Consider the following 10,520-nt stretch of genomic DNA (forward strand, 5'->3'; position numbering starts at 1 on the left):
CCTAAGCAATTACTTTATCTATTGTTCAAATGTTTTATAACTATCACAGAAATAACTGACCTCTTGAACAAAATGAACAGGAGAACCACTCCAGTAACAGATTGCTGCATCCTCTTTTTTAATTTTAACTCTAACAGAAACTTTTTTAAGTGGTTGAGGAAGACACAAAAATGAAAGTGTGTATATTGCATCTTGAGTAATTCCAAGAATTCAGCTAAAGATTTCTAATTACTGATCATTTCAGAAAACTGTGTCAAACATACCTCAGCAAAGTCCAAAAAGTTGTATGTTGCTGGGTTTTTGTGGAGTTTTTGTGTGTGTGTGTGTGTTTAATTTTACGCCTTCTCATTTCCAGACTTATTGTCTTCATCATTCCTGCTGACTCCTATAACAGGGTGACTTGAATCATTTGTCTGGTCTTTCCTTCCTGTCATTGTGTTGAGACTTCTCAGCTGTCCAGTAGGGAGCTGACTAAAATTTTTTTAACTGATTTATTTTTCAGATGTCGGACTCTGTCAGGTTCACCCAGACCAAAGAATTTTAAGAAGATTCATTTTATCAAGAGCATGCGGCAACACGATACCAGAAGTGGCAGGTACTGCACAAGCAGTGTTCTGTTCAGAAGTTTGGGGTGGGGTCACAAGAAAGGCTAGAGTACATTTAGCACCATTACCCAGCAAAGTTAACCTTTAGAAATTACCATGTAATACAGTCAATAAAAACCCATTCAGATTAAAATTAAAAAGTTACTCTCTAAATGAAGATGCACACTAGCTTCTTCAAGTGAATTACTAATCGATTGAATTGCTAGTCAGTGGATTTTTAAGACCCCATCTACTTTACAAAAAGAGTTGTGTAATAGGAAAGTACTTTTAAAAATATTTTTTTACAATGGTTTAAAGTTAACCAGGTTTTACCATCATGTGGGACTGAGCAGAATTTGGTTAAAACTGTTCCTTAAAACCATTTTTGAGACTAGAGCCAGATCTTTGGGTACACCTAAGCTCTGCTTGATACATCTAAGGGGGGAGGGATAAGGGGGTTTCCAAACTGGTCCCCAGCACAAGTTACAGGAGCCAGGGGACAGGAGGAGGGCCATAAAGCCAGCTGGCCTGTTAGGGCAGTTCTGTGGAAATGGGGCTGAGGTTGCTAGAGACGTAGGATTCCCAGAGAAAGAGAGATCAGGAGAACTGGTAGTCTAGGAGATAGAGATCCTTTTGCATGGGTAAGGGAGTTGTTTAATTTTGCAGGGGAGGAAAATGGTGGAATTGGAATTTCTGGAGAGGAGAGCAAAGGGAATTGATAAATGGAATGTGAGTAGAGAGAGAGCTCTAAGAAGAGGTAAAAAAGGGATAGAAGAGTATTGACAGTATTCTGTCAATAGAAGAGAATACAGATAAGGGGGTGAAATATAGTGTTATTGCCTCTGTCAAACTAAACAATAAATATGACATGTTCTGTGTCTACTCTGATGGGTTCAGGGCAAGACTGGGCCTCCTGTGTTTGAGATGTGCAGTAGGGTAGGAGCACCTGGAGTGGCTGAGTTAAAGGCAACCTGAGGGAATCTCCCTTTACATGGCAGATGCTTGGAACTTTGTTCAAAGAAACACTGGGGGAGTGTGTCCAGTAGTAGCCTTCACTGCCGCTTTGTAAAGGCGCAGCATGCACGCATGCCCACACCATTCCATATCCCAACACGAGTATGGGGAGGGATAGAGCTAAGGCCACGTACCCCCATGACTAGTCAGAGTCTCACCCTACGCTCCAGGGAGTGCTGGATATCTAGTGTGGGATGCTCCTTTGTACTCCTGTAGGGATGGTAATACAAGAGGATATGGTAAATGTACAGAGATGATCCTGACTTTCACATTAGCAAAACATGAACCTTTATTCCAATCCCTTTCATCCAGTCCACATGGGAGATGAATTTAGACAAATGGAGGACTAGATAAATGTAAATTCTAATTTAACAGTGATTAGTGTGATCGTCAGCCAGAGTTTGATAGCTTTACTCACACTGAGTAACACATTTCTCTGTAACTAGTTCCACTGAAATAAGACTACTTGTGATGTAAAGTGCTACTCAACATGAGTAAAGATATCAGAATTTGGCTATGTGTGATTATAGTTCCTTTTAAACTTAGCTTTTAGTGCAGAGACTATATGGTATAAACAAAGTTGTTTTTGCAGGCTCATTGTTAGTGTCAAACTGGCATCTGTCATTTTATGCATAAAGTAGTGCACTCCAGCAAGATACATTTTTACACGTGCAAATTAGTAAAGTGCCTGAATACCTGTGGTGTGCACGTAAATGTATTTTGTATCCCTGTTACGTGCGCACAAAAACTTAGCATAAAAACTCGCCTATGAAAGAGTGAAATTTGGTCCACAGGCAGTAATCTACATCAGCCTGTATTTTTTCCAACAATTGCTAAAGGGTATGTACAATATGTATGTAGTATTTTATCTTAGTGTATACACCAATAACATGTCTGATAAGAAAACTGAATATTTTTCTTGTTACGAAAACAGTAAGTTTTGTTTTTTGCATACTTTCTTATCTTTATTGGCAGATGCAGTCTTGCAGAGTATTTCCATAATCATATTAAAGATCCCTTTATCTAGAGAGCACACACAGTAAACAGAAGATGCATGATTTTTAAAATGCTGTACATCATACAGACAAATAATCACAGAGATATTGGTTAAAAATAAAATGTTGCGTCAACACGTTCAAAATTGGTTTCCTCAAGTTGGGCAGCTAGATCCGCCTTTAGTCATCTAAGGAAATGACCTGATTTTCCAAAAATGTTAAGCACCTTCAACTCTCATTTAAATTAACGGGAGTTCTGAATGCAAAGCACCTTTGAAAATCAGGTTGGTCGGTCCATCATACTCATCTGGTTCTCATCACTGCAAAATTTTTAAATCTGAGCATCTCACGGTCTTTAATGTTATATATTCATCATAGGCACTGACTTTTGTTTTTGCCGGTGGGTGCTTTTGAAGAGGTATGTGTTATTGAATGTGTCTATCATTGGTATCTTTACTATTTTAATAATGATTCAATTGTTATGAACTACATAATTATATTATCATGAATTACAGTATATTGATCTTTGCCATCATCTATAAGCTGTCTTCACTAATGTCCCAGTTTAAAGACATTATATCTCACTGTAGCTTTCTGGATGAAACTGTCAGCAATCTTATTTACATCTAGGTTCCCTGGTATTATTTTGATGCACATTAAGGACAGCTACATTATTCAGTTGTGTCTGCCCCATTGATGACCGGAGATAATTTTTAAGTCTTCTGAAGCAGGAGAATTTGCATTCGACAGTTCAGGATGATACAGGCACAGTGAGAAGAATTCTTATGAATTTGCAGTACTCTGGAAACAGTGCTTCCAGAGTACTGCAAATTACTCCAATATTTCTTTCTTGATGGGTAACAGCTAATTTAGGAACCATCCTTTTATATGTATAGTTGGGATTATATTTTGCCATATGCATTACTGTTGCATTTATCATTGAATTTCATCTGCCATTTTGTTGCCAAGTCACCCAGTTTTGTGGGATCCCTTTGTAACTCTTTGCAGTCTGTTTTGGACTTAGCTATCTTGAATAATTTTGTATCATCTGCAAACTTTGCCACCTCACTGTTTACCACTTTTTGCAGACCATTTATGAATATGTTGAACAGCCCAGATCCCAGACCAGTACAAGCCCCTCAGGGGATACCTCTATTTACTTCTCTCCATCCTGAACATGAACCGTTTATTCCTACCCTTTGTTTCCCATCTTTTAACTGGAGTGCCTGGGAATGCTTTCAGGGTCATGTAAGGATCCTTAATTTAATTTAATGACAAGCCTTTTGTTATCTTAATCACCCTGTCTCTGTTTATAAACAAACTCCTTGCTCCAAGGGCAGAGGTTGTTAGCAGCACAGAACTCATCACATTCCACACTCAAGCTCTGACTCCTGGGTGCTGAGCACCCACTCTTTTTTTCCGCCTATGATATTCATCCTCACAACACCCCATGAGGTGGGGAAGTGTTGTTATTCCTGTTTTACAGATGGGGAACTGAAGTACAGAGAGACTAAGGGCTAGATTCACAAAGGGACTTAGGTGCCTGACTGCCATTTTCGGCATTTAAGTCCAACATTTAGGGCATGGCTACACTTGCAGCTGTAGAGCGCTTTGAGTTAAACCAGCCTTCGTAGAGTGCAGTAGGGAAAGCGCTGCAATCTGTCCACACTGACAGCTGCTAGCGCACTGGCATGGCCACATTAGCTGCTCTTGCAACGGCCACAGAGAGCAGTGCATTGTGGTAGCTATCCCAGCATGCAAGTGGCTGCAATGTGCTTTTCAAATGGGGGGGTGGGGTGGAGTGTGACAGGAAGTGTGTTATGTGTATGTTGGGGGAGAGAGAGTGGGTTTTGGGGAGCTGAGAGCATGTCAGCATGCTGTCTTGTAAGTTCAGACAGCAACAGACCACCCTCCTCCCCCCGCCTCTCTCTCTCACACACAGCATTCCACAGTAATGGTTGCTTTGTCTCGGAGCAGATAAGCAGCCGGCTGTCAGAAACGGAGCCTTCAAAGGGCATAGCCGCATTCCTGCAGCAATTCCAAAACAATGACAAGAGTGGCCCCTTGACTTAAGGGGATTATGGGACGTTTCTGGAGGCTGATTAGAGCGCAGTAATGCAACACCTAGTTCACACTGACGCCCGGGCGTTTCAGCCAAGGCGTACCAAGCGTTAATCTTCTCACCGAGGTGGAGTACCAGGAGTGCTCTAGCCCTGTAGTCAGAGCGCTCTACGTGCCTTGCCAGTGTGGACGGGTAGTGAGCTAGGGCACCCGGTGCTGCTTTAATACGCTCTAACTCGCAAGTGTAGCCAAGCCCTTAAGCACCACTGGAATCCTCAAAACCGCCACTCAGCTGCCCCCTCACCCTGTAGGCACCTACATTACCTGCATGCCTAAAGTTTCTGCTGGTAAAGTCCCTGTGGTGCCCAAGTTTCCATCTCTGGGCATGCGCAGAGCTGCTCGAGTCCTGGTGCATCCCAGCTGCTCAACACCGCAGCTGACACCTAAGCCCTATCTTGCCTGTGGGCCCCAAACCAGTAGATGGACTCGGAGCAAACCTAACCAACACAGACGGCTAAGGAAGGCAGGTGGTGGGTGGGTGGCTGTACCAGGATACCCAGAAGCCCAGTGCTTATGGCAGTCATATTAGGAGGCCAATTTTCAAATCTCCACTTAGCCTGATTTGGGGCAGGAACTTGACCCCATGTCTCCCATATCCCCCGTGAGTGCCCTAACCCCCAGTTATTGGTTATTCTGGGGCTGATCTCGCTCGCTCTCCTGTTGAAGCTGTTCCACTTTGTATCAATAATGAAATACTAATTGAAGACTGGCTCTGTAGCTTGATGGTTAGGGTACTCCCTGAGATCTGGAAGACCCAAGTTCAGCTTGCGTTCCAAACCAGGCAGAGCAGGGATTTGAATACTGGTCTCCCACCTCCCACTAAGGGCCTGCCCCTGGACTATTGTATATAATAGGTAAGCCTAATGGGGAGCCTCTCTCTGTGTTTTTTCTTGAGGAAGGGCTGACCTGGCTTAAGCGCCGAACTCCAGGAGAGGGTTCACTGCTGTGAATCCTGAAAAGAGTTAGGTGTCTGACTCTTTTGATGAGCTGGGGCTAGGCTGCAACCTTCTCCTCAGCACTTCCTACTGGCTAGAATTACTGTCACAATCCGGGTGCAATCCGGATCATTGAGGGGTTGTCACTGCCTGCCCTGTAAACCTGAGTGCTTCAAAATGCATGCACTGAGTGTCTTTAAGCAGCTCTGCCTCAGCAGTTCTGATTCTTGTTATGCCCCTGCCACACTTTGGCCTCTACTAGCCTTGGTTACACCTGACAAGGTGAAACTAACACCCCCCAGTCCTGAATTTCCCCAATATCGTGTCTCTGCAATGTCCAGCCCTCTCCTGGACCAGTCAGAGAGATACTGAAGTTCATTTGTTCCTTTTAGAGATATACTACCAAGCAGCTTGCCATATTAACTGGAGATAACAATCAAGCACAGCACTGGTTTGGTTTAGATTAAGAGTAAAGCAAGTTTATTATCAAAAGGAGATAGGATTTTAAATGAGTTCAAGTATAAAGAGGGCCCTACCAAATTCACAGCCATGAATAACACGTCACAGACCGTGAAATATGGTGCCCCCCCCCCCCGAAATCTGGTCTTTTGTGTGCTCTTGCTCTATACTATACCGATTTCACGGGGGAGACCAGAGTTTCTCAAATTGGGGGTCCTGACCCAAAAGGGAGTTGCAGGGGGGTCGCAAGGTTATTTTAGGGGGGATCGTGGTATTGCCACCCTTACCTCTGTGCTGCATTCAGAGCTGGGTGGCTGGAGAGCGGTGACCGTTGGCCATCCTTTCTTCTGCATTGCTGCTGGCAGTGGCTCTGCCTTCAGAGCTGGGCTCCTAGCCAGCAGCTGCTGCTCTCTAGCTGCCCAGCTCTGAAGGCAGTGCCGCCACCTGCAGCAGCGCAGAAGCAAGGGTAGCAGTACCACAACCCCCCTTACAATAATCTTGCAATCCCACAGCTCCTTTTTGGGTTGGGACCCCTACAATTACAACACCATGAAATTTCACATGTAAAGAGCTGAAATAATGAAATTTACTATTTTTAAAATCCTATGACTATGAAATTGACCAAAATGGGCCATGAATTTTGTAGGGCCCTAAGTATAAAGGATAGAGCTAGAAGCAAATAAATGTTACAAGCAAATAAAAGTGAAAAATGCTTTCTGGAGGCTGAGACTTAACAAAACAAGCTTTGTTCAAGGTAGTGTGGAGAATAGGCACTGCAGGAAGTACCGCCCACAAGACCTAGGGTGATGGTAGCCTGCAGTCATCTGATTGGCCAAGTGCCCCTGCTTAACCCCAGGGGTTGCCCCAGGAAGTTATTTGGGCAACGAACACAGATCTTGGCCTGTTACTGTGCCGGACTTTGCCTCGATTCCTGATCTCTGACTCCAGCCTGACTTTGTTGCTGACTCCTGCCTCATGGTCCTAACCTGGTACTGCCCCTGATCTCCAGTCTCTGATTCCAGCCTGACTTTGACCCTGAGTCCTGCCTCTCAATTCTAACGTGGTACTACCTCTGGTCTCTGACCCCAGCCTGACTCTGACCCTGACTCTTGTTTACGGCACCCGGCCTTGCAATTCCTCTAACTCCAGCCCGGTGACTGCCATCCCTGATGGGAAGACCTCAGCACAACTGTGATTGCTAGGCAAGACTGCCTACGCCCCAGTCCCTTACACGCTTACAAGCACCTCTTGCATTGGGATGCTGTTAGGTTACAATGACCTGGAAATCCAACAGCTACTCACTAAATAAACATGAGGTGCACCATCAGATTCTTGTATCCCATGTTCCTGTAGTTACAGTAACCGCACATAGGAATCTGCATCATGACATCTAATCTAAGCTAGGAGATGTGCAGTATCCATGGTGAAATATCAAGGCAGAAGAAATCCGGGGTTTTGCTGACCATCATGACACCAAAGACTTCTGCTTTGAAATACACACACATACATACACACACACACACACCCTTTTATGAGCATGGATGGCTTAACACTGACCACTTTCAAAGGAGAAATCCTTCAGAGGTGGCCACAGCATTTCAGTGATCTTCTGAACACACCATTCAACATTATAGATGAGGAACTAATAAGAGTAGTGGATCAGCCAACATATTACAACATGGACACAGACCCGTCCCTCGATGAAGTCCGCACTGTAATTAGTGCCATGAAGAACTGTAGGGCCCCCAGATCAGATGGCATTCCTGCAGAAATATGCTAGTGTGGAGGTGAGAGCTTGCTGAGACGACACCATGGACTATTTCTCAATATATGGAGTACAGAAGATGGACTGGAAGCCTTCAAAGACACCACCATTGTCACCATATACAAGAGGAAAAGTAAAAAGTTTGACTGTGGCAACTATCACGGTATCTCGTTACTCTCCATCACTGGAAATGTTCTGGCCAGGGTACTCCTATCGTGTGCTATGCAATGTCGCTAATCGCACGCTATTGGAGTCGCAATGCAGTTTCAGGACAATGTGAAGAATGGCAGACATGATATTCGTAGCTCATCAGATGCAGGAGAAAGGCAGAGAACAGCAACAGGACCTTTACACTATCTTCATCAACCTGTTTAAAGCATTTGACATTGTCAGTAGAGTTGGACTTCAGCACAATTATGTAAGTTTGGTTGTCCAGGAAAATTCTCCAACATTCCGAGGTTACTTATGACAGAATGCTTGGACGAGTCTGTGTAGAAGGTGTTCTTTCTGACCTGTTTCCTATCACTAATGGTATTAAGCAGGGCTGTGTAAGTGGTCCATTCCTATTCAATCTCTTTTATGCAGCAATGCTTGATGAGTCTGCAAGAGACCTGAGTGCTGAAATCACCATATGTTTTCGGTCCTCTGGAAAATTTATTCAACCTGAACAGGCCACAATCTTCATGAGCTCTTCGAGAAGTTGTTCATGAGCTGCTGTATGCCGATGACTGTGTTCTCGAGGCACATACTCAAGAAGAGATACAATTGATTACAGACAGATTTGCAGAGTCTGCAAAAGGGTACTGGCTGACAATCAGTCTGAAAAAGATAAGTCATGTATCAACCAGCACTAGGGAAACCCTACACAAAACCAAAAATCACCATCAGCAACACACAGCTGAATGCTGTTATAGACTTCTGCTATCTTGGCAGCACATTGTCAAATGATGCTACTATAGGCAAGCAGCTGACAGGATGCATCAACCGAGCCAGTTCATTATTTGGCATACTATCAAGCAGCGTCTGGCAGCAACAGGATATTAAGCTTCAAACCATGCTAACTTTTATAAACTGATTGTGCTGTCCAATTTGTTGTATGGGTGCAAGACCTAGACCTGCTATAGGCGTTACATCAAGCTTATAGAAAATTTACATGTATGACACCTGTGTGGCATACTCGGCATTAAATGCCAGGATAAAGTTACCAGTAATGAGGTTCTGGAACACGACCACTCCACAGAGATTGAAACCATGCTCATTGCTTCATGTTACACTGGGCTGATCATGTGCTGAGGGTGGATGACACCAGACTGCCAAAGCAGTTGCTGTACGGAGAACTGAAAGTGGGTAACCTCACACACGCTGGCCAGGAGAAACACTTGAAGGACATACTGAAGCATAACTGGAAGCAGCACAACGTTGACATCTATAGCTGGGAGTCATCAGTAACAGTTAGATCATGCTGGTGAGCAGCAGTCAGTGATGGGATTACTCAATTCGAGATTAATCTCCATATGGATATTGTGGTACAGAAGCTGAGTGGCAGAGACACGGCAGATTCGGTGGCACAGACTTGAATCCCTTCCCTGATATCGAGTTTCATATGCACTCAACGCAAAAAGGACTGCCATTCACTCATCAGCCATTTTAGCCACAGTCATACTCGCAAGATATAATACCGTCATCAGTGGTCATGAAGGACACCAGCAACAACTGGCTAGCTTAGGTAGCTCCCCGTTGCTTGCTGGCCTTTGTGATTCCTTTTCTTAGGTGCCTAACTCTCCCCATGCTTTGTACAGGGAGCTTAGGCACCTCACTCAGGGCTAAGGATTCCACTGGGTGGCAGGGCAGCTAAAAGTTGGGCGTGGCCAAACTCACACCTGACTTCCAGAGAGTCACACAAAAACACCTGTGGTGAGTCAGGGACTTGAATCCCAGTCTCCCAAGTCATAGGTTATTACTCTAACCACTGGGCCATCCTTCCTCTGATGTGATTTATTCAGGTGCCTAATGATGTATTTAGTCACCTCGCTTGAGGACTCCAACTTTGAAAGTGCTGACAGTGGCTTTAATTTTATGTTTATGGGGTTAATTGAAAACAAGAGGTAAATAAAACAAATTAAGTATTGAATTTAATCATATTATTGGTATGTGACTCCTGGTTTTATAGTGAAAATATAGACCTTTTGATTAAAAAAGATGGATGACTACCTCACTCACTGTGTAGTCTTAGTTACCCCAGGTCCCATTATGGTTGGAGGCATCTGATTCTGTCATGGGTACTGAAGTGTGATTTATCTATCTCTTGTAGCAGTGAGAATGCGTTTTTTTTCCATGGACAGGAACACACACTAGTGGCAATTTACTTACCTAAGCTGGAGGTTGAACCTTGGTCTTTAATGTTCCAGTGCAAGTGGTCTACCAATTGTGTTTTAAAGGAATATCTCTACTAGCTCAACATAGAAGAGAGCCTCCTGTACTGTATATAGCACCTTCCCCACGATTCCTTAAAAACTACCCAGTGACTAACCTTTGTGTGTTAGTCAAACCAGTTTCTACAGATTTATAATATATTTCTCATTAGAGGAAGTGGAAGATTAGATGTTCATAGTCTCAATCAAACCTGGTTGGAAATTTTGTGGACTTT

At 43.8% G+C, this 10,520-nt stretch overlaps 1 protein-coding gene across 3 annotated transcripts in view; it reads left to right on the forward strand.

The window, feature by feature from the left end:
- Window positions 1–10,520, forward strand: part of CABLES1 (Cdk5 and Abl enzyme substrate 1) — a 112,811-nt gene that overhangs the window by 52,804 nt on the left and 49,487 nt on the right. For all 3 annotated transcript variants that reach the window (XM_024206505.1, XM_024206506.1, XM_024206507.1), the window contains exon 3: window positions 503–595. In XM_024206505.1, the coding sequence (XP_024062273.1) occupies window positions 503–595 (93 nt within the window). The remainder of the gene's footprint in view (window positions 1–502; window positions 596–10,520) is intronic.

The sequence above is a fragment of the Terrapene carolina genome, unplaced genomic scaffold (genome assembly GCF_002925995.2).
Source record: "Terrapene carolina triunguis isolate 2854851 unplaced genomic scaffold, T_m_triunguis-2.0 Scaffold58, whole genome shotgun sequence".
Lineage (NCBI taxonomy): Eukaryota > Metazoa > Chordata > Testudines > Emydidae > Terrapene > Terrapene triunguis.